This window comes from Trichoderma gamsii (genome assembly GCF_001481775.2).
Source record: "Trichoderma gamsii strain T6085 chromosome Unknown Scaffold_14.2, whole genome shotgun sequence".
In the NCBI taxonomy this organism is placed as follows: domain Eukaryota; kingdom Fungi; phylum Ascomycota; class Sordariomycetes; order Hypocreales; family Hypocreaceae; genus Trichoderma; species Trichoderma gamsii.
Window position 1 is genome coordinate 389,709 of NW_020171351.1, and position 23,119 is coordinate 412,827.

Genomic DNA, 23,119 nt, shown 5'->3' on the forward strand with positions numbered 1-23,119 from the left:
ACTACCCTTTTTACCCTTCTTCCCCGTGACGAACACACCACTTGACCTTTACATCGCCACTCCCCTGCAAAAAGGGTATATTCCCTGCTCGAAATCACAACAAACCTCCCCCGGTCTTCCAGCAAGGTCGACTTCTCTCTTCTCTCTCTCCACGCCCTCTCGCATCGTCTTACGCCTACGAGTAACAGCAAGAGCATCACGCAAACCAGCCGTCCTTGACGACTTCTCTCGTGCCAGTTGTTCTCCCTCTCTCTTCCCTTTCTCTGCTATTGTACCCTTTTTTCCAAAAGAAGCAACGCAGCTTTTGCTAACTAGACCTTGTTTTCTGTTGCAGCTTGCCGCAATGTTGGCCGACGACGCGCCGCCCGACGACCCTCGCGGCGCCTTTCCCGCCCATGCTGGCCCTCATGGCCTCACCATGGCCGAAAAGATCCTGCGAGAAACCCAATATCTATATTCCCTGATTCTGCTCGTGGCCTTCATCTCTCTTGCCGCCTGGTACTCTGTCTTCAACGCCAAGAAGGAAGAGGATCTTGTCCAGCCTACCGTCAAAGGTCCTGGAGGGAAGCCCCTGCCTATTACCAAGCGCAAGAAGCGCAGCAACGGGGAGCGTAAGATTGGTCCTCGTTTTGGCTCGACCGCTAAGAATGTCTTTCGCTTCCTCGCTGCTGTTGTCTTCGCGAGCTATCTGGTCACTGGTATTACCATTTTCTACCATGCCTTTTGGCACGAGAACCCTTATAAATGGTCAAAGGAAGGGCTTCCCTGGGCTGGCGAATGGACTGTGGTATGTCTCTCTCGCACCTTGTGCTTCCCCGGATCTTCTGTCGTCTTTCCCCCCAGCTCCCCACGGCTTCGGGTCGACCTCGACATCATATTGCCCTTTTCGAGACAACTGGTCCTATGACTTCGCTTTCACGCCCCTCCTTCCCCAGAATCCACTAACCTTGTTTTTTATTAGGTTCATCTCGTGGGAGCTACTTTCTTCTACCTTTATATCCTGTTCTCGCTGTTCGACTGGCGAAAGGGCCCCAATATCGTCCATCTCGCAATCTGGGTTCTGAGTCTTTCTGGAGAGCTCATTCTCTTCACCACCACAGCTATTGTTGCCGCTAATTGTCACTTCGTTCACGCTGCCGAGCAAGACGACAACGACCAGACCAAGCACGACAGCTGCATTGATTCATGGACAAAGCTCGATCTTGTTCTCTACTTTGTTCGCTTGCTGACCATAGGCATTTCCATCTCCCTCTTCTGCGTTGCCTGGGTTCTCAAGTCTCACGTCCCAGATAGAGTTGAGGAGGGACTTGGCGGCATCAGTGAGACCACGCCTCTGCTGCTTAATGGACAGACTCGATCTTATGACGCCAGACAGAGCACCACTCCCGAGGCTAACGGCCGACGATCCCGTGGTAGAACCATCTCCAACGCAGCCAAGCCTACGGGAGGATCTTTCTCTCGCAAAGATGAACAGGCTGCCTTCTATCGACAAAAGAAGATCCCTCACAAGACCTGGTGGGAATACGTCAGAGGCTACTCTCTCTTCTTCCCCTATCTCTGGCCCAAAGACTCTACCAAGCTGCAGCTCCAGGTAATGTTGTGCTTCGTTTTAGTCATCATCCAGCGATTGGTCAACGTCTATGTTCCATGGCAGATCGGCAAAGTCGTCAACAAGCTAGAAGCTGTCATCAGAAGCGGCGACCCCATCACCACTGAAAACTTTCCCCTCAAGGATTTCCTCATCTTGGGTGTTCTCTGGGTGCTTCAAGGCCAGTCTGGTCTTCTCGGCTCCCTGAGATCTCTTCTCTGGATTCCTGTTTCGCAGTACTCGTATCGAGGATTGACGGCGGCGGCCTTTAACCACGTCCACTCTCTCAGCCTCGATTTCCACCTGTCGAAACGCACTGGCGAAGTTCTCTCTGCTCTCAACAAGGGCTCTGCCATCAACGCATTTCTCGAACAGGTGACATTCCAGGTCATCCCCATGCTCTTCGACTTGTTCCTCTCAATTTCCGTCTTCTACTTCAACTTCGGTCCCCTCTACGCTCAACTGAATCTGGTGGACACTTGCTGGTATCTCTACATGACCATCAAGATGGCCGCCACTAGAGCCGATCAACGACGAGAGATGACCAATGCCGATCGTGAAGAGGAAGCGGTGAAGAACGACTCCATCTCTAGCTATGAGACGGTCAAGTACTTCAACGCAGAAGAATACGAATCCAACCGATACCGTGCCAAGGTTGAGGTTTTCCAAAAGGCCGAGGCCCAAGTCCAGACGGGAATGGTCCTCATGAATATCTGCCAGACTTTTGTTTTCAATTTGGGCAGAATTGTCGCTGCCATAGTGTGCGGCTGGCAGGTCACGGCTGGCATGCGAACTACCGGTGACTGGTTCACAGTCGTCTCTTACCTGACCCAGCTTCAAGGTCCTCTCAATTTCTTTGGCTCTTTCTACCGCACCGTCCAGCAGGCCATGATATCTGGCGAGCGCCTCTTGGAGCTCTTCAAAATCCAGCCAACCGTTGTTGATTCTCCCAATGCCGTCGAACTGGAAAGTTTTAGTGGACACGTCCGATGGAATAATGTGAGCTTCGCTTATGACCCCCGAAGGCCTGCACTACGCAATGTCAGCTTTGAATGCGCTCCGGGAACTACAACAGCCTTTGTTGGCGAGTCTGGCGGTGGCAAGTCTACCTTGTTCCGACACATGTTCCGCTACTATGACTGTGACGAGGGCAGCATTGAATTCGACGGCAAAAACGTCAAAGATCTCACAATCAGCTCCGTTCGTCGCCATATCGGCGTTGTTCCTCAAGATACGACTCTTTTCAACGAGACGCTCATGTACAATCTCAGATATGCCAACCCTAGAGCGAGTGACGAAGAGATTTACACCGCCTGCAAGGCTGCTAGCATCCACGACCGTATCATGTCATTCCCTGATGGTTATAACACGCAGGTTGGAGAACGCGGACTGCGACTCAGCGGCGGTGAGAAGCAGCGAGTTGCTATCGCTCGTACCATCCTCAAGGATCCTAGAGTTATCATGCTGGATGAGGCTACTTCTGCACTCGACTCGCACACGGAACAGGAAATTCAAGAAAACGTTCTCAACATCGGCCAAGGACGCACCCTGCTCATTATTGCGTAAGTGTCCCCCGTCTAGAACTATTGTTCAAGCCCTAGATTACAGATTTAAAGCTAACACGCAGTTTTCACCTTTCTACAGACACCGATTGTCTACCATCACCCATGCCGATCAAATCATTGTGCTGCACGCTGGAACGATCGTCGAGCGTGGCAACCACGAGGATCTTCTCAATGCCAAGGGCGTGTACCATTCGATGTGGAAGAAGCAAGTAACGGCTGAGCGCGCATTGACCGTCGCTAGAGAAGCGTCTCTGCAGGCTAAAAAAGCCTTGAAAGCTGCTAACATGGATGGCAAGAACAAGTCTGGCACCCAGATGGACGGCTACGAGAGTCACGGGTCTGCGACTGAATTGCTTAGCGATAACTCCCAGCCGCATGGCGATGGCGAAGCTCATCCTTCCGCCTCTTCTTCCGACAACGAATCGACTCATGAACAGGAGCCGCCTCGCAATAATCGGGATTAGATTCCTAGACTTCTTCAGTCAGTTTGGCTATTATAGTCATGTCTACTGCCTTGGGCATCAAATGCCTCGAGACTAGGCCAGACGCGATCATACATGAAGAGGCTACGTTTCTTCTTAGAATCATTTGCTTCTCGCCTTTCCACCTCATTTTGATATCCACAAAACTGGCCCAGAGTAATACGCCAGTTGCACTTCATTTACTTCACCTTTGCGACTACTATAAAAGAAGAAAAAAAAAAGGAACAGAAAAACGGCAGGCCTATTCAATATTTTGTTTGGCATTCGGTTATCGAACTTAATTTCTAGGCTTAGCATGATGACTGCATCACTCGGGCGTTCAGGCGGAAAAGGATATCGATCCTCGTCATTTCTATTCGACATATTATTTCATTTACACAGCATAAGGAACATATGCATCACTCTTAGCAAGCCAACTTTGATTATCCCGTTCCTTTGGAGCCTGGACAGTCCACCTGGCTTCTGATCTTCTTCGAATCTACTCGCCCAGAGCATACTATTGATTGATTGAGACTAGAATTTTCAATACTACGGTGACGCCTTTCTATCTATTTCTGTTATTTTTTCTATTTTACGACGACGATTTTAGGCACAGACATTCGGATCTAGCAGTTACCAATCTGTTGCCATCTTACCGCCACAGGGCCGGACTTAATAATACACCTTTGCATCTTCCGAGAGAGACGAGATCTAGCCGCAACTTACACGCGGAGACATATAATGTGTGTTGTTTTACCACTGTTTTTTGTATCGACTCTACATCTCATTTTTTACGTCTTTTGTCGAATGTGTCTTGAATGTACTCCATTCGCTGGTCGCTGTTTGACTAAGATGCATCGGTATCCAATATCTAGAGATGTGAGAAGGACATTCGACTGGTACAGCAACTGTTTATTTTCTGAGCCTTTGGGCTTATGAAACCATCTCCTTGCCATGGAGAGATTGAAGGAGGGACATTACATTGAAAGGGGAGATTTACTGATGAACCTGGTGGACATGTCGATGACAGATTTGCTCTTTTTTGTCTTGGAGGACTTGTGATTATGGATGCCACCTTGGCGAGGCCTACGGGACTTCGACCTGATTACGGGCAACGACTATACGACTTTGCTTTTTTCTCATCTCTTTATTTTCTTTCAACAATTAACACCCAATGGACTGGAAGGATATCCGGAACCTGGTAAAGAAGGGTTCACACTTTGGGTCTGTGCGAAATGGTGACTGGTCTTAACATACATTTTTTTGGGATTCTTCCTCAGGGAAGCTGAGAGACGACTTTGACAAAGGTCTCCAGGATGGAAAACAAAACCAACAAAAGCAGACAAGAAAAAAATTCAACTCATCGGGCCTACCAGACACCGGGAAATCTGACCATTTTACTAGAAGTATGGGGCAGCCTCGATAACTTAGGTAGATTCAGAAAACAATTTTGGCAAAAAAAAAAAAAAAAAAAAAAAAACTTGCTCCCAAGTGTAGGCGTGAATGTCTAGTGCTCGTATCCCACCCATAAATTGCCCATGGGGACAAAGAGCTGGTGTCGTAAAGGCGACTGGAGGATAGACAGTTGCTATTCGGAATGGTGGTGCTATAATATGACATTATGATGTTGAGGCCAATTGAATTTGTTGTGATCATACGAATTTGTTTTGAGACAGAAGTCGTTAAAGTCTACTGATTGCGGTTGACAACAGCTTCTGTCTCAAAACACAGTGCGCGAGACTTTCTAGATATTATGATACTGAATATATGGACAAATTGTATTGTATTGCAGCTCTTGATAGATAGTATTCATGGAGTGATTAGTTAAAATGGATTATCACGCAATGCTTCATTTCTATATATATAAAATAGGAAGAAATCTTGCAACGGCCCCTCGCCGACAACCTCATTTCAATCCGACTCGAAAGCCACCAGGCTCGACCCAATCTAAGTATATTTTAAAGAAAAGCCTCTTGATCCCCAAAAGAAAGTTATAGAAAAAAAAAATCGAAAAGAAGGAGATATATAACAACGTATCAATGGGATTTGAATGATTTCCCAATCACATTCATTGCATCATTTACGAAAACCTCCATTTGCTAAAAACAGATAGATTGCTCATCCCAGGGTACCCGCAGCCATATTGAATCGTTCGTTTTGACGGACAATGCATCAGGAGTCGAGAATCAAGTATGAAAAAGAAAGTTTCATCATAAAATTAAAATTAGTATTAGCCCAAGCCATTTCTTCTTTTTTTCCCTTTTTCCGTGTCAAAAAAAAAAGGGAGTACGCCGTTTCCCATGCTTCACGTTGCTCCCCATCCGGCTCGACCCGTTGTTGTGTAAATCACACGCAGGTAATATAGCCCCAAAGATGTAAAGACAAAAAAGGAGCAGCTCAACAAAGCTTCTCATCATTATTCGATTAAAATTGCACCCGTGCAAATCCGCTTGCTTTGCTGTCTGAATTGTGCATGTCACACCCAGCGTTTTTTTTTCTTCAACTCATTGCCAACATGGATGTTGACCGTCTAGTGCTTAGCAGAACCATTCTGCTTATCTTCATCGTGCTCGTAGTGAACTTCGAGCTTGGGAATGTCCTTCTTTCCGTTGTGCTTGCTTGAAGTGGGCTTCTTCTGTTGTTCCTCTTCTTCATCGTCTTCCTCATCAGATCGATCATCAGTGGCCTCTTTGTCGCGAATAAATCGGATGGCAATACGCAGGATGTAGAAAAGCCAGAACAAATTCAAGGCCTGAAGGGAAGCAAGCAGGGCAGTGGTGATATACTGACTGATCCAGCACTTGTACTGCTGGGTCTCCCAGTTGAGCTCAAAGGGGCCGACGGTACGGAACTCGGTGAACAGAGACCAGATGATCTTGAGGTTAATGTAGTGGCGCATGTAGATCCAAACGGCAACAAAAGTGGCGAAATAAGGAGCGACGATGGGGTGGTCGATGTAGTTGAGAGCTTTGGATGAGGCGAGGAAGAAGTCACTGATGTCGTGGGTGATGTAGACAGCAATACCAATGTAGGTGAAGTGGAAGCGGTAGCTCAGGCCGATAAGAGCTAGACTGACAATGTGGTGACCGACGAGCTCCTTGAAGTCCTTGCGCGGCTTCTCCATTCCCAGGAGGAGGACGATGGCCTGCTGGGCCCAGTAGGCAGCCTGGAAGAGGTAGTAAAACTTGACAACGGCCTCGTGCGATCGATGCGGGAAACCCTCATACATGCCGCGTGTGTTGAAGTACCAAACAGGCGTGCGGCTCATGACGTACATGCCAGCAGGTCCCAAAATGCCAAAGTATAGGGCTGTGTACACCTGTTCCATGAAACGGGCCTGCTTTCCCTTGCTGAGACCCGTTCTGCGGGCTAGCGGACGCAACACTTCCTGCATGATAAACTCACGAGTAAAGGACAAGACAATGGTGTAAAAGGCGACAAACGCAATGTCCCATTTGCCCTTGCCATACTGGATAGGCTTGAGGGGATCATCCTGGGGGATCGGGTACGACAGAAAGATGAAGTGGTGGAGGGGATTGGCTTCCGATGGGTTGATGGCGTAACCAGTCAGGAACAGGAGTAGTAAGACGGCAGGCAAGACAAAGGTGTGCTTGACCATGGTCTGGCGAGCTTGCGAGAAAAATCCACGAGCGCGACGGCGCTTCGAAGGCCTAGGATTGCCAGAATGATCTTCTGAGCTCTCGGATGAGTAGTTCTGTCGAGTTGCGACGGTTAGCTCCAAAGCAGAAGAATCAGGAACGACAATCTCACCTCAGAGTCTTGGGCATTGAGACTGACTCGGCTGGACGCCAGCGCGGGCGCACCAGTGTCACCAGCCCGAATCTCTCCCCCAAGGCCACTGCTCTTGCGCCTGCGCCTCGCCGGGTTGACGTCAGCGCCGAGCAGTTGGTCTGCCGACGTGTTGAGCAGCGGGAAAGGCTCTACCCCCGCCATTGTGCTCGAAGCGTGGTCTGTATGTCTTGGATGCGGAAAAGTGGTGTAGCTGTGGTGTAGCTGTGGTGTAGCTCGAGGAAAATTCCACTTTGGCCCCTTTGAGACAGTTGCGCCTGGGAATGTGACCTGCCGCCTCGCAAGAACAAACGGCAGAAGCTCAATCGGCCGAAGAAAGATGAGAGCTTGTAGGACGCTGGAGAAAGCAGGAGGATAAAAGGAGACAAACGGCAGGTAATAACAGAGCTGCCACCACTCCAATTAGGATCGTTGGCCTTCTGTTTCCCCCCCTTGTCTATGTCGCGGCGCGCAAGCGCAATTGATTGGTGGTGTGGGGGGAGAGGATCAGCTCTCTGTGCGACTCGCGTGGATTATCCGCTTTGTCTCGTCTCACAATTCGTGCTAGTGAGCCTCGGTTTGGGTCGATTCTCGCGTGGGCCAACCGCCGGAACAAAAAAAAATGGCGGTCTGTTTGCTAGAGAGTCAACAGAGACAGCTAGGACAGCTAGGACAGCTTGGCCGTAGAGCCCTTATAAGGCGTAGCAGGCAAAGACGTAGGAGAGGAGCAGAGACGGCGAGACCGTGGGTTCTCGGACTTTGACGAGGTTCCGAAGTAGAAGCGTGAGACGCAAGATAGGAGAGGAAAGGCCTAAAGGGAAAAACAGGACGACGCTCGGTGAGGTGGACGGACGAGTGGTGTCGTGTGTCGTGTGTGATCGGGCCCCAGATTAGGGGGATAAGCGGTCATGCATGCAGTGGATGATCAAACATGAATGTTTGTGCCGCGTTGGATACTGGAGACGAGGGAGAGAAGAAGAGAAAAAGAAGCGTTTGGTGGAGTTGGACACAAGCACAAACAAATCCTGTAATCCCGCACCTAGCTAGAAAGCAAAGTACCGTCTACAGGACAAGCGCGGCGAAAGGGAGATGCTGCGAGGTAGGCGGTACCAACATCGCAGCTGGGGCAGGTGCCGCTAACAAGAAAAAAAAATGAACTTGTTCTAGGGCGAAATGGCAGGAGCGCTGAAAATGCACGCACTTGTTCTTGGCATTACAGTATCAGCTTATAAGTCTATTTCAGGTAAGGTAGTAGGGTACTATATAACTGCTCAATGTCTATTGGTACTTTTGCTACTTGAACTTGTTGAAGGTGCTACAACGAGGCTATCATCACACATGTATACTTGTAGTACCTGCTCCCGTCTTATGTTGTGACACGAATACGTGTACTGCTGTACTATGCCGGTGCGCTGCTTATCTATAGTAGATGTAGCACGACGTAGGTACTTGCAACACATCACCAAGCTAGCACCGCGATCTATGAATAGCAAGCGGATTACCTAAAGGAGACTGCTCGCGGCATTACCATCACAACTCACCACAGCTTTCCAATTCAATGATATACATCGATCACCCTTTCCATCTACAAACCGCCAACTCCTCTATCCAACAAGCAAAACATGAGATAAGCAGCCAAGCAAGCCACCCAAGCACCAACCACAACCGCTGAAAAGCTGGGATCCTGTTTTAATCTCGTCCAACATGCCTCTCCCGCCTCCTCACTGGACCAAATGCCCTCCAAAGCCCACAAAAGCCATCCGCCATAACCCCTGACAGCCAGCCATGCACGCGGTTTAGACTCTTTTCAGGCCCGCCAGACGCAACAAAAAAAAAAAAACCCTTGCGTCCAAGGACCCTGTTAGTCCCATTCGGGAAGCGAGGGTCTCCCCTGGCAATTTTCCTTTCTAGTGATTGTCTGTTTTCTTCTTTGCGTTGGCTGGCGGCTGGCCTGTCACTTTTTCTTTCATTGTTCCGCTCTCCGTGAACTCTATTAGCATTACGCGTATCTGATTGGAAAACTGTAACTTCGGCAGAAGTGAGAATCCTTTTTTTTTTCCCCCGTGGGTTATCCATGTTTTTTTTGTAAGCACCGTCGTAATACGTACACGGAGCGTTGCGACGTACACCACGCACGATCGGTTAGTAGTAGCCCGTAGTCCGAAGGCGGGATACGGAGCATGATTTATCACGAACTCCAATTAGTAGTGGTGACGTGGTGACATGATCGGTGTTGACGACAGTGCCGTCCTAAGAAGCGACGATTAATTGCAGTCATTTGGAATCAGACCCTTTAATTAGTAGACAGTAAATCGCTGAAGCTGTTAGCTGCAAAAACCGCCCGCAAACTCAAGCAAGGAACTTGGTTATTTTGGTCCGCGTGATACAAGTAGTGTGCTCGCAATAATTTGTCTGGAATGCGGAGTACACCTACCAAACATGGGATTTTCTTTCTGCGTATGCAACTCGTGACGATTTTTTTTTTCACGCGATGTAGAAAAACGGTATCCATTCGATTTTACGTCGAATATGAGTTATCGAGTCCCTACAATTCTCTTTGTAATTTGATGATGGCAAGCAAGGTGCTTTTTCTTGATACTCAAGACGCAGCAGAAGCAGCAGAAAGAAGCAGTAGGAGTGGTAGAACACCATAAGATTAGATATCACGAATCCGAATACAAACAACATCAGAATCATAAGTGTCAAGCAAACCTATCTTCATATATTGCTCATAGGTAGAATATATAGCTCATTTATTAAAAATTCATTCATATCAAACAATTTATTTTTTAATCATCCTCCTCTCCATGATATCACTCATCTGCCGTTTGTACATCGCCCCAAGAGGGCTCCGGGGTATAGCTACCTATTCTCAATAATTTCCATATATACTCATACATATACATCTCAATCATAAAACTGTCCGCTATTTTTAATCTCAAATCCAAGAAGAAGAAAACGCCACGCTTAAAGACAAAAAGCACCTAGAAGAAAGGAGAGAGGAAGCTGGGTCTCTTATGCATTAAGACGGCCCCGGTTCTCTCGGTGGTATTGTACTCCTGTCCTCTTGCCCAGTGTCCGGCTCATCAGGGTTATGATCGCGAGATATCACAGATGAAGTCTCCGTCACAGAATCATCATCATACGAGTAATCGTCGTCGTAGAGGTACCGATTTCGCACTCCCGGCCATAAAGGCGGATTGCTAGGCGGTATCGGTCGCTCGTACGCTGAAGCCGCCGCATTTGCCGTGGGATACACGCCAGGGCCCATGTGATTTCGTCTCCTGGCTTCGTACATCTCTTCAGAAGATGAGCTACTGCTAGATCCTCGTGCCCGTCGCAACGCCGATGCCACTGAACCGCTTAAATCTTCTCCCTCTTCCTCGAGAACCTGTTGCAGCGCCGCGCCTCGCCGTGCTGGTGCTGGTATCACCATCACGGGGAGGTTGTCCGTATCTGTCGTGGGCCGGAGTCTTTCCCGAATCCTCTCTGCTTGGCTGGCTGCAAATTCTTCTAATCTGCTTCGTATATCCCACCGGTTGGTATCCATATGGCCTCTTGAAGTAGCAGCAGACCGTGCATCGGAATAAGCTCTAGGAGATTGCGGTGTTGACGTGGTGCCATGGCTCCCACGACGAAGCAGTGTCTGCCAGCGACCCCCACCACCAGAAGAAGAATTCGCTTCCAGATCCGGTACCCTTGGTTCTTGTATCACAATATGACTCGCTGGAGAATCGCCCGGAGAGATGGATGAAGGTGCTTGATTTGTCGAAATCGCATCTTCCACGGCAGGACTGCGGCTGTGGTTGTGGCTCTCCGATCTTGAAATATCCGGCCTAGGCTGCGGGTGCTCTCTCTGGTATCTCACCGCGTAGACAGTGCTAGCAGCACTTGTCGTATCGGTCCTGCTGGCCGGCGTCACGGCTGGAGCAGGTCGTGAGAGCCAAACTGGTGGTCTTAGAATGTGCCCTGATGTCCTCTCCACCTCTGCACCACTAGTTTCGCTCATATCACGGCCGCGGCCGGTATTTCGTTCCCGCTCACGATGGCGACTGCTGATAACTGACACTCCTGGCCATCCGTTGCCTTCATTTGGTCTTTGCTCTCTCGCCGTGATAATGACGCCTCGGCCATCCCCGCCGTTTGCTTTGTATCCTCTTCTCTTCCGCGACCAGGGGACATCTGCCGCATCAACTTCCAGCGTGTCATCTCCGTCAAACACCTCTCTTCCAAGTATTCCATCCTTCTTCTCTTCTCGCTCCAAGGCTTCAATTCGCTCCACCCATTCCCAAACCACCACACTAGCCGCTGCCGCACCGACCCATCGCACGTAGTCTCCCCAGCCTGTAAACTCAGGCTTCGATATATCAAGTATGAAAAACACAACTGGTATTAATATGGCACCCAGAGAAATAATGGCCACCAGACTTATGTTCTTCATCAAGGGGTGATAGAAAGCATATCGTTTCTTCATGATTGCGTAGTACACAACCCAGGCAGCGTACAGCACTCCAAGGGCCAGTTGAAACAAGTAACTAAGCGCCGGGATGGGATGACTGAAACTTTTGGGCATAGAATTGCCATTGCTGTCCGGATCCGAGTATAAGAAGCTGTTTAGGGCACTAAAAATGACATCGAGACTGATGAGGAAAAAAGCAGCCCATTTGATTATGATTTTCTCGCGGTGACGCGGGAACAACCGGATCAACGTCTGCGCCTGCGCGAGCCAAAGAAAGGTGTCGGACACCACGCGGATCGCCCTGAGCTCCGTACTCCCCATGACCTCGTTCTGGAGCACTTTTGCATTCTGCACGCCCCATATGTACTGTATTTTGGCGATCCGGAAAGTGTCAGACGTGGCTATCGTGAGAGATATCGCAACTGACAAGGCGGCCAGCTTCTGCAACCAAGGCCGCCCACCGATATTGACGCCCCCTGAGGAAGAATTGGTAAAGCCACCGGGCCGGCCAAGGTAGACAACGCCACTATCGAAGAAAGACCTTGGCGTTATAAAAAGCATAATCACGAGCATCCAGGCGGTAACGGTAGTCGCTGCGAGGGCGTAGCAGATGGGAAAACTCGAAGCGTAGAAGGGGTCTCGGAAATCGGAAAAATGCGGGCTGTCATCGTCATCACCGTCATCTCCGAGGTCCTGGAGAGTCAGGCTCGAGTCTCCGTCGCCGGTGCTGGTGCTTTCCGGGACCGCAACGGAGACTGTCGGTATTGTCGCCGTCGGACACGGTGCCTGGAAGAGGGCGTCGTTGTCGAGCGTCAGGATGGCATTATCCGACTCTCCGCTCAGGGAGAGGATTCCGTTCGCCGGCAGCCACGTGCTGGTGCACAGCGCCATCGACGCCTCGAGGGACGACGTAGCCGCGAGAGCGGCCACATGATGGGCGGCCATGGACGTCACCGACATGGTTGGATGGAAGCGGAACCAAGATCGGGATCTCAAGAAAGAGGCTCGTCGATTTCGTCAGAGAGTCAACCGGCGAGACGGCGACGAGAAAAGGAGAGGGTGCCAGTCGGACCTTATCGCGGGATCGCCATGGAAAATGGTGTCGGAGGAGGAAATGAGCTGAACTGAGTTGAGCTGAGCTGCCTCCTCTCCTCGGTATTTCGTTTCGCTTCGGTTTCGCTCGATAGGCGGCGTGCTTCGTGCAGGCAAATCTCACAAATCTCAATCTAAGACACGCTGACGGAACCGACCCAAGACAGCGCCAGTAAGGACAAATCGAATCTCCGTAGCGAAAGGCGCCACGTTACCAGAGCGTCCCTGTGCAAGTCAAAAAAAGGGCGAATCGTGAAATCGCTACCGAATTCAGGCGAGCGCGAGACAATCGAGCGTCATAACAACCGGTGGCGCAGCTTTGTAACAATATAGGCGGGAAAAAAAAGGCCTGTAATTTCGTCCAGTCTCCGGGCTTCCGCGTGCACTGACACCAGTACCCTCGTGAGTAAGTGTCCAAAGATCCGTCTCTTCTGTTTCGCCTAGCCTTGTACGTTTGATTAAGCTCTTGTGATCGATCTCGGCGAAATTCAACAGTCAGAAAAAGTAATGGGGGAATCAATCTTGGGGGAAAGAAGAGAGAGAGGAGTTGGTCTAGTGCTGCGACTTACTCGCTGAAGAACAAGCAGCCGGGTCGCGTGGCGTGCACTGTGTCGCTACTGGCCGCGGTGGCGGCACAACGTGGTGCGGTGCCTTTTGGGGGCTGCGGGGGATTGGGGCGCTGCAGAGGGCCCGGGCCAATGGGCGCAGAGAGCAGCACATGGTGCAGCATACAGTGTGTCCAATAAAGCATCGGCACGGCTCCATACTTTGAGCTAGTATTAGTAATTCCGATGAAGACCAATGTGAAACATTGCTGTGAGTCGCGAATTCAATACTTCGTCGTATCTGTAGGCTGAGACTGTTCGTATTCAGAATACGCAGCTCAGATAGAGTTTACCAAGTCACAGCAATCCTCTTGACAGCTGAAACTGACAGGCCGCTAATTCTGCTCCCCATCCCACAAAAAAGACTTTGCCATTCCACGTGTTCCGACCACAAATTATACCCATCCAGAGGTCCAATTCCGACATAAAGACCAAACAGGAAGTCGGGGCTGCGCCGCGCCGCGAACTTTTGTCGCCCATTTGCCCGCTGTGGAATGCGGAGTAACTGCGAATAGAAAGTAAGGTAGCCTCTATGCTTCCCAACCTGCCGGATAATACTCCAGATACTCTGCTACTAGCAATACCAATACTGCGGTACCAATTGACAAAAGTGGTATAAAAGGCTTGAGGCCAAATACTCACGCGACTTATACTGCCAAGAAAAAGGGGCCTCTTGTCGAATTCTTCTTGCCATGGCCCCCTCAAAATGGAATCGCAAAAGAAGCACTAAAGAAGCGTTCGGGGAAATTCACAGCAAATGAGAGATAAAGAGTCCTGAGTTTCTTCACATGCCTGTCTGCGCTGGTCTTGGCAAAAGCTTGTCTCCACAAACCCGCAGTCTTGGCGCGCATACTCTAAATCCTCACCAAAAGAAAGTCTCGTCCCTTCCATTTCGTGCTTATATATATACACACACACATATATATACTGTTGCGCCGATGGAGTAAAGCTAGAATATATTCATTCTGTCAGAACAGAGAATCATCGATCCCCTCTTGACACCTCTTGATGCTGAGTTGTAATAATGTACATTTCGCTATTAGTATGATCCTTTTACTGCATCCTTCTTTCTTCCTATTATTCTTGAAAACCTCAAATACCAGCCTCTCACGAGCCATCCTGCGTGGCCAAACCGATCCTTTTCGACTCATATCCTCGTTTCATAGGTATATCCCTTTCTTCATGTGTCTTTTCCCTTTTTGTTGTGTTCTCTAAAATAAAGTCGTAATCCCCCCTTTATTGCCCATATGTATATGCATTATTTTCCGCCCCTTAATCTTCATCCTCTTCCTCCTGAGGACCGCGATACTTCATTTCGAGCACCCACTTGCCGTCAAACTCGATACCTTTCCGAATCTTAGTGCCAGCCTTTCTCCAGATGGCGCCTCCCAAGCCCAAATCGGCAATAAACAGCCGCCACTCGTCCTCATGAATAATGTTCGTTGGCAGGGTCGTATCATCATCAGGGGGTGGCGTAACGGCCTCCAAAAGTCCCTTTTTGGGCGCGCCTATGGCAACGACGTAGCGTGGTTTGACAAATAGGTGACTTCCATCGATGATAGCCACATTACCGTTTGATGGATCAATGCCTGAAGGAATGTCTATCGCCAGTACGAATGCGTCATTCCGGTTCGCCCATTCCATCAATTCATATACCGATGCTTGGTCACCGACTCGCAGTTCCTCAAACGACATAGTAAGGCCGAGCAACGCGTCGATGATGAGGGAGATTGATAAGCCACTACCCGCTCCGGTACCTTTTCGAAGATACTCAAAGAAGTCGTTCTTGCTTAGTATCCGACCTCCAAAATTTCTATAGAGCTGGATCTGTCTCTTCAAATCTTCCAGCAAGTCTCGCTCGCGCTCAATGCCGACCAAACATACGACGACATCAAAATTCTTGTTTCGAAGATGGCGAGCAGCAGCTAGCGCACGAATGCCTGACTTGTGGTTGCCCGCAAGTATCACAATGGTAGATGAACGCACTGAAGCATCGCTAGAAGGTCCCGCTACGACCATCTCAAACCGAACTTTCATGGCAGGGTCTGACAGTACGGCCACGGCGACTTCAGCGACACCTCTTCCTGCGTTTTCCGCCATCAACGTCTCGCTAAATCCAATCTCATTTGCAGCAATGTTTTCAATGTTCAGCATCTGAAGCGTAGATATCGTCTCGACGCGTCGATTTGAAGGCAGAAGATACAGCCCAGGATGTTCTTGCTGCTGCTGCTCATAGTCGGTGCTGCGGTGCCCGGTCGTGGGGCTAGATCGGCGAGACGCTTGATACCGCAGACTAGAGTTGACCCTACTGAGTGGCTGGCTTCCAACAGGAGCGGCAGTGCTTGCTTTGCGGGACTGGGAGCGCCTAGCAGCATTTTTGCTGTCGGGCCTCCGACCAGTTTGGCTGGCATTCTTGTGTTCTCGCCCGCTTAGCTTCTCTGATCCGTTGGCACCAACGTCTGCTTCACTATTCCAGTAGTCTGCGTTTGCCGCGGCCGTTGTGGAGGGCAAATCCAGGACATTCTCGGTGTAGTGCAGATTCTTGCCGCCCGCCGTTCCAGGCTTGGGCCGGCGGTTATGTGCTACAAGGCGACTCGCATCGTCAATGGTATCTTCCTTCCTCATTTGGTCAAAAATCTTATGCTTGTCAAACTTGGCCAGATTGTTTTCAAAATCGAAATCGCCCATTTCCTCTGTAACATCCTCCGATGCCCATCCATTGTCCAGGAGACTCTTTGAATTCTTTCCATTTCGTCTCAGGGCGGTGAAAGGCTGGAAAGAGGCGGTGCTCTGCAAGATTGGTGTCTGTCTCCAGCCTTTCCCATGTCCTTGCGTCTGAACGGCCGGTTGCGTTTCGCCTAGATGCTCTCTATGAGCCTTCGGGTGTCGTCGCGCTTTCTTCTTTTGCTGTTGCTGTGGGGTGCCCGAGACCTCTTTGACGTGTCGAGGTTTGTTATTCGACAGACCTTTCGGAGTGGCTGTTGAGTCTATCTTCAAATCCTTCACCGACGCCACCAGGTTGTTGTCGTCGCCAGAGTCGACCGATGACCGCCCCACATGAATGCCATATAAGACTTCCGGTTGTCCTGTTGGGTCAATTTGGTCTGCAGCCTTTTCAGGGTCACTCTTCAGTTTGCTAGACGCAGCTGATTTGGGTCGTCTTCCTAGACTCAGAATAGCCGGATCGACAAAGGCTGCCTGGGCCGGCTGAGTCGGAGTTTGTGCAGTCTGTGCAGCTAACTGATTCGGCGGCTGCTGCACGGTGTGCGTTGAGACCGTAGGTTTCTCAGCAGGCAGAGGGTTCTGATCTGGCCTGTCGTCACAATTGACTTCTGAGAGATCGGCAATGTTGGAGGCATCGATTCGCATATGGGGGACCCATGCTCGCGTTGCAACAATGAATACTTGATTATCAAATCAGTCATGTCCATGTCCATTCTAAAATTCTAGGAAAGAAACTCGAAATCATAGTGATAAACGCGCTTACCGTTTGTCAAGGTGAGGCTGCTTCCTGCCTGTACATCGCGAACGGTGCCTGTGAGCTGGTGCCCAGGAGGGTCTCTCAGCACCACCCGCATGTGCAGGCCGGCAAACTGGCTTGCCATGGTGACACCTCGAGGCAAATCCGCGAGTGAAGACTTGGATCTTTGTAACCCTGCCGTACCGCCTCGCAAGCAAAGAAGATTCAATCACGGAGTGAAGTGCCACAGTATGTTCCTTTTGGTCTTTAAATCGTCATCTAGGTACGAGGCAGCACCCTGATACGCCTTATAACAAAGGCTCACTCCACAGGTGATATGGAAGTGATCGCAGAGTGTCGCCGTCCCAATGGATATCGTTTGAAGGTTGCAATAGCTGTCTGTGGGAGAGGTCGTTTAGCGACGAGATCGTGAGCGTTTTCTCAGCAGTGCTATATCGCGGAGGCGCGTGGGCGGAGAGAGCCCCGAGGCAGCTCCAACCACGCCGGAAGGAATTTGGGACACGCGCGCAGTTGATGCAGTCGGCAGCGAAGGCAGGCGCAGGCACCGGGAATTGTCGTCGAAACGTGCCAGAATTATGTCGAAAGCCTCGAGAATATCAATCCAAACCCTTCGAAATTTTGCCTCGTCTCCGCCGAGGCAAGCTGAACGTTACGGGGAGGATAGCGGTAAGAAGAGAAGACGATAATTTTTAGTAGACGATATGGATGCTGGCTGGCACCTTTGGCTGCAGACACAAAGCGGTTTAGGTGTGGTGAAGCTAGCAGGTGCAGACTAACCCCAACCGGGTCGCCGATAATCGATAACAACCCTTGCAGCACCCTAAAAGGAACCTCAAAGTCCCAAAGCAACGGCGCCGGCAGCGCTGATTAGGGGTGTTTGCTCGCCCCCTGCAGCGCAGATATTACTACTGCTGGTGCTAGGCCAGCCACTAGCCCGCGATTTTAGAGGCTGGTGCTCCGTTGAACATGGGCGCATCTTGAACGTCACCGTTTGTGATATGGGCACATGATCTCTGCCCGTGCAGTAAGCCACACGAATCTCTTACTAAGTTGGACATCTTGCGCATAAGACCAGACATAGTCCAGACAGCCTACAAATTTGCTTATTGAATCTCTATGAACTGCTGGTCTTGAACAAGCATTTCTTTGTAGAGCCGACTCCGTATTGTATACGACATAAAGAATCTTTCTTTCTTATGGCCGTAGCGTTCTTTCAGATTGGTTACTTGGTTTCTTGTTCTAGTACAAATCACCGTGAGTCTCTCTGAAATAGAGAGAGAGACGTTTACTCTCTCCAAGCATTTCTGGCCAGTAATAAGTCATGACGGGAAAACGTATAGGTACAGGTAGGCATCCACCAAAACATGCAGTAGTATTATATTAGTACTTACTTCAGATACAGCCTGTTTAGTATACAGCCCGCACCCCATGTCGTGATACATGCAGGCAGATGACTACCTTAGGTAGGAAATGAAAGATCTCGGCCTGACTCAAATCTCTTGATTTCTCAAGCACGCTTTACAGGCCAGCGATGTTCTGAACCTCCAGGTATGCCCCTGCATCTTTCCGCCAAGCTAATAAAGACTGAGCAAGGCTCAAGTAGGCAAGTCTGGCAAGTCTGGCTGCACACTTCTTGGAAATCAGGAAGAAAAGAAAAGAAACAAAATTTCTAATATGCTTATTCAATTCATGATAGGCCTACCTCCAAGATTCAAGACATTCGGAGATTACCTACAAAATCACCGCCTTCTATTCGAGTCTTAATCAGCTTCCTCCTGGATCTAAATATTTTTCAATGAGGAGAATCATATAATCGTATAACAACAACACCAGCAGTACCCACTAGTAGTACAAATTCTTTTATATATGATGCCGGTCTATAATTCGCCATGATAAAGACCTAAAATGCCAATTCGCTTTCTTTTTTTCTCGTCTAGATGAATAATCTCTCAAGCGGAAGCACTCGTGGCGCCTTTTCTATTGGCCATGAAATCCGTTAAAGAATTGGGCCTTCTTGACGCAGCCTCTTCGGCACTGTAGAGCTGCCTGTAAAACACAATGACCCGGGGGTGGGCCATGACTTTGTTCTTGTCAAAGCCCAAAACTCGTAGTCCCGCTTGGCTTGTAGCACGGCTCAGTGCAACATACGCTTGTCCCTTCTCAAAGACTTTACCCAGATTGACAGTGACTCGCTCCAGCGTCTGTCCTTGGGCTTTGTGAATGGAGAGCGCCCATGCGAGGATCAAAGGAATCTGGACTCGCTTGGCTTGGACTTCGCCATTAGGAAGCTCTACCTTCCACTCTTCTGGCTGGCAGAGAATTACTCGTGCCACGCCATCTGTTGAAATGAACCGGACAACGGGGAATTTCATGCCAGACCCGTCTGGTTCGGGCTCACGGCTAAAGGCTTTTAACTTCTTTCGTGCCTTTGCCATTGCTTCGTTCTCTCCATCATCATAGTCAGTCATGTCCGACATGTCAAATGACTTCTCATCAGAGAAGCCAATGACCGTGCCAAGGGATCCATTCACCAGGGATCCATCAAGGTTCTTGATAAGCATGACCTGAGAATTGACTTTGAGCTCAATAGATTTTGGAGCCATCATGTTTTGCAGCAGCTTGTCTCGAACCTCGACGGCGACCGCTCCTGAATCAATAGCGTCATACCGGTTCGGTCGTCCTGGCAGCTCCCTTAGCCGCCTTTCGTTGGATCCATCAACTTGTGCTCGTGTAGGGAAGAGCTCAGCCGATTCCACGCCATCGTCGAACTCAAGCGGTCTCGAGAGTTTTTTAAAGGTGTCCACTGTCTGTTGGCTAATCTGCCCGAGTCGCATCTCATTTAACATGGTGGCAAAAACGGGATCTCGCTGACGGAACACTTGTGTGAGTCCAATCGTATGGTCGATTGATGTAGTCCAAGTAGCAGCATCAAAAGCGAACTTGGCTTCGCTCTTCTTATCCTTCTCTGGAACAGGCGGGAGCTGGAAAAAATCGCCTGTAATAACCAGTTGAATGCCGCCCCACGGCCGGCCGTTACTTCGAATTGTTCTCCCAATCTGCGACAGCTTGTCAAACAAGTCGCCATCCACCATGGAAATCTCGTCAATGATGAGACACTTTGTACGAAGCCATCTAGTCTTGGCTTTAGGATTTCTTCTGATTTTTTTCACAAGAGTAGGCGCATCTTCCTTTCCAAGTCCAATACCTGTAGAACAGGGTCAGCCTAAATCGTCAACGATAACAGCCGACAGCAAGAAGCTCATGGCATAGGTCAGCATCAAGCCTACCTGAAAAGCTGTGGAGCGTAATTCCTCCAATGTTACAGGCGGCAAGGCCCGTTGAGGCAGTCACAGCCACTCGCTCGCGATCTCGGGCGTGTTTGGCTCGCAGTTGGGTGATGATGGCTCTCATCAGAACTGATTTTCCTGTACCAGCCGGGCCTGTAAAAAACACGCTCTTGCCCTGATTTACCACTAAGTCGAGCACACGTTCCTGTTCCTTACTCAGATGGATAGCTTCGACTTTGGAGGCATCGTGGGTTTTCCCGAACTGTAGCGGCTGCTCGTCTATGCCTTGGGAATCCGCTCGAGCGGCTTGTTGAATCTTGAGCTGTTTCTTTTGTTCATTGATAGCTTCGGCGGAAGCTTCCCATATGCGTTTTGGCTTTGTGGGTTGGGCGTATGTAGGGACATCGAACGGGCCTGGGTCTTGGCTCAGTTCAGGTTCTGAGCGGAAGCTTGCCGGCAAGACTCGCTTCTTCTTGGAAATGGGGGGTCCTGTCAGATCGCTCTCGCCAGACGAATCACGTTTCAATGAAGCTGTTGACAATGATTTAGAGGGAAAGTAATGAGATTTAGGAGAAGAGGACCAATCAATCTGCTGAGTCGGCGGAGGGGGGAAATCGTCCTCTTCTACAATTGGAGGCTTTGGGTCTGGGAGTTTGGGAAGCGCCGACGGCGCCTTAAAGTCGAGATCGAGGTCTTCATCATCGCTAAAGTCGTCTTCCCCGAAGTAGACATGCTGTTTTGTCTTTTCGTTGCTTTCGGGTCCAGTAAGGTCAATAGTCTCAGGACTGGCCTTGAACGGGTCTGATTTGCCGTACAGAGATGCCAGCGAGCCCGCGGCACTACCACTGGAGCTGGCCATTGGCTGCTGCTGCTGCAGAGGTTTCGAAAACGGTGTCATCCTCGCCGACGATGCGGAAGCGCTGCTGAGAGCCGAGCCCGTGCCGGCCTTCTTAAGCTGGTCTCGAATATCGGTCGTCACGGGCGACGCACTCGGGCTGCTGGACGGGAACAGCTGCTTGGACAGGGCATTGCGACCGGGGGGGTCGCTGGCCTTGAACGCCTTGTTAGCCTTGACAAACATCGAGTCGGCCGCTGCGAGAGACGAATTGCGAGGCGTCCAGTGGGCATAGGCAAGCTGGCCAAGGATGTTCTGCGAGGTCGGCGAGGATCGAGCTGGGCGGCTCCAGAAGCTGGCCTTCATAAACAGACGCCTGGAGAGGGGGGAACCCTGGGAGAATCGCAGTGCCGCACAGCTATGGCGAGTACCTGGAAATGCACCATCACATCCCAGGCCAGGCTCTGCGGTACCGATCGAGATGCTGCTAACTTTGAACGGAGGCGCGTCCCCCAGGCTGTGGGACGTGCAATCAATCAACGCGTGAGAAGCTGCCCGCTAAGTAAATCGCGTATCCATGCAAGCTTGTGCTGGAGGCGCGCTAAAATATTTTGACAGTTGCAGAAATTGCTTAGTCATCAACGTTGTTGTCTTGTAGGTTAGGAGCAGCTGATTGCATGCGCTTTGCTCAATAGCAACCTTCCAGAGCTTTGAGCAGAATGGAAATGCAGAGGTACCTTTACTTACTACTAATAGGAGGTAAGAAGCTTGGGAGTTACTAGCAACGAGAAGCCAATAGGATATCCAAGGCTGTACATTTGAGGCTGTCTCGGGACGACTAGACAAATACTAAAGTAAAAGAGACCACATGCCGAATTTCCCATATACATCATCAATTCGCATAGACAACATGGAGACTTTCGATAAATAATACTAAATTTTAATAGAGTTGACATATTTGAAGGCCCTCGATATATCATTATAAAGATTATCGTGGTATTACCAGCAATTTCACGCCTTTTGCCTTGGTCTAGGTTACGTGAGACACTCCGGTAGAATACTGTATTTACTACTATTGAATCTTCTAGGCGGAAGGTTTGGCATGAAGGAGGATCGCTGCGCCACTGTTAATGACAGTGTATTTATTACTCGTCTTTGACAACATCCCATACGTCATCTAACAATGAAAAAGATATCATAACATAATGTCAATAATGGCGTACTCGTAGACGGTAGCAGAAGAGGTATCGATATACGCAAAGCTCTAGAAGCAGCACCTAACCTGCAGCGTGACTTTGGACGACAAAAGTCCCCAAGTGAGAATAGAGGATTCTTTGTATTTATCACTTGTTATCGATATAAACATAGAAACTTGGAACGCACGAAAGTTATACATGACTACATGACTACGCCGCGAGAAAGAGTGTCTTAGGTACGGACTATGCTTGAATAAAATTTCAATATGAACAAGACACAAGCCAATATCAAGAGATGCATAAAATATAATTCCTCATTAGCTAGAATTTTGCTGTATGATATGGAAACATGATAAAATCTTCAACGACCACATTTTCTTCGCGTTGATAGCTCAAGATCCAACATTACATAATTAGTAGAACGTAACTGGCTGTGAAGCAAAAGACCCATCTGTGACTACCTGCCTTCAAACAGAACAAAACAAAACAGACATCTTATCTAGAAGAAAGCTTGAAAAACAAAAGAAGACAGAATCATTGCGCTGTATCATCCGTACACTGAATACAGCAATGGACTACCGCGGCCCAGATCCCACGGATCCTGATCAAAACGCCGTCTGTTATCCATATATCGCTGCGCATCTTGCTTGCGCCAGACAGCACCCCTGGGTTCTGATACTCTTAGCTCTTCATCACCATCGCCGTGATATTGTATCATAGGCTGTCTGTATGTGCAATGAGTTACATGGTCAGAAGCCGGC

At 49.5% G+C, this 23,119-nt stretch overlaps 5 protein-coding genes across 5 annotated transcripts; 1 reads left to right on the plus strand and 4 right to left on the minus strand.

Moving 5' to 3' along the window:
• Positions 1-343: 343 nt before the first annotated feature.
• TGAM01_v204816 (hypothetical protein) lies at positions 344-3,617 on the plus strand (the record flags this gene model as incomplete). Its single annotated transcript, XM_018801486.1, has 3 exons — positions 344-787; positions 962-3,150; positions 3,233-3,617. 3 exons carry the CDS (start codon positions 344-346, stop codon positions 3,615-3,617), a joined length of 3,018 nt encoding a protein of 1,005 aa, XP_018665279.1.
• Positions 3,618-6,144: 2,527 nt separating this feature from the next.
• Positions 6,145-7,568, minus strand: TGAM01_v204817 (acyl-CoA-dependent ceramide synthase; the record flags this gene model as incomplete). Its single annotated transcript, XM_018801485.1, has 2 exons — positions 6,145-7,329; positions 7,386-7,568. The coding sequence occupies 2 exons, from the start codon at positions 7,566-7,568 to the stop codon at positions 6,145-6,147; spliced, it is 1,368 nt and encodes a 455-aa protein (XP_018665278.1).
• Positions 7,569-10,425: 2,857 nt separating this feature from the next.
• Positions 10,426-12,822, minus strand: TGAM01_v204818 (hypothetical protein; the record flags this gene model as incomplete). Its single annotated transcript, XM_018801484.1, has 1 exon — positions 10,426-12,822. One exon carries the CDS (start codon positions 12,820-12,822, stop codon positions 10,426-10,428), a length of 2,397 nt encoding a protein of 798 aa, XP_018665277.1.
• Positions 12,823-14,831: 2,009 nt separating this feature from the next.
• Positions 14,832-17,164, minus strand: TGAM01_v204819 (hypothetical protein; the record flags this gene model as incomplete). Its single annotated transcript, XM_018801483.1, has 2 exons — positions 14,832-16,963; positions 17,047-17,164. The coding sequence occupies 2 exons, from the start codon at positions 17,162-17,164 to the stop codon at positions 14,832-14,834; spliced, it is 2,250 nt and encodes a 749-aa protein (XP_018665276.1).
• A 1,825-nt stretch (positions 17,165-18,989) lies between these two features.
• TGAM01_v204820 (hypothetical protein) lies at positions 18,990-21,528 on the minus strand (the record flags this gene model as incomplete). The annotated part of the gene is made up of 2 exons (XM_018801482.1): positions 18,990-20,245; positions 20,328-21,528. The coding sequence occupies 2 exons, from the start codon at positions 21,526-21,528 to the stop codon at positions 18,990-18,992; spliced, it is 2,457 nt and encodes an 818-aa protein (XP_018665275.1).
• Positions 21,529-23,119: the final 1,591 nt, after the last annotated feature.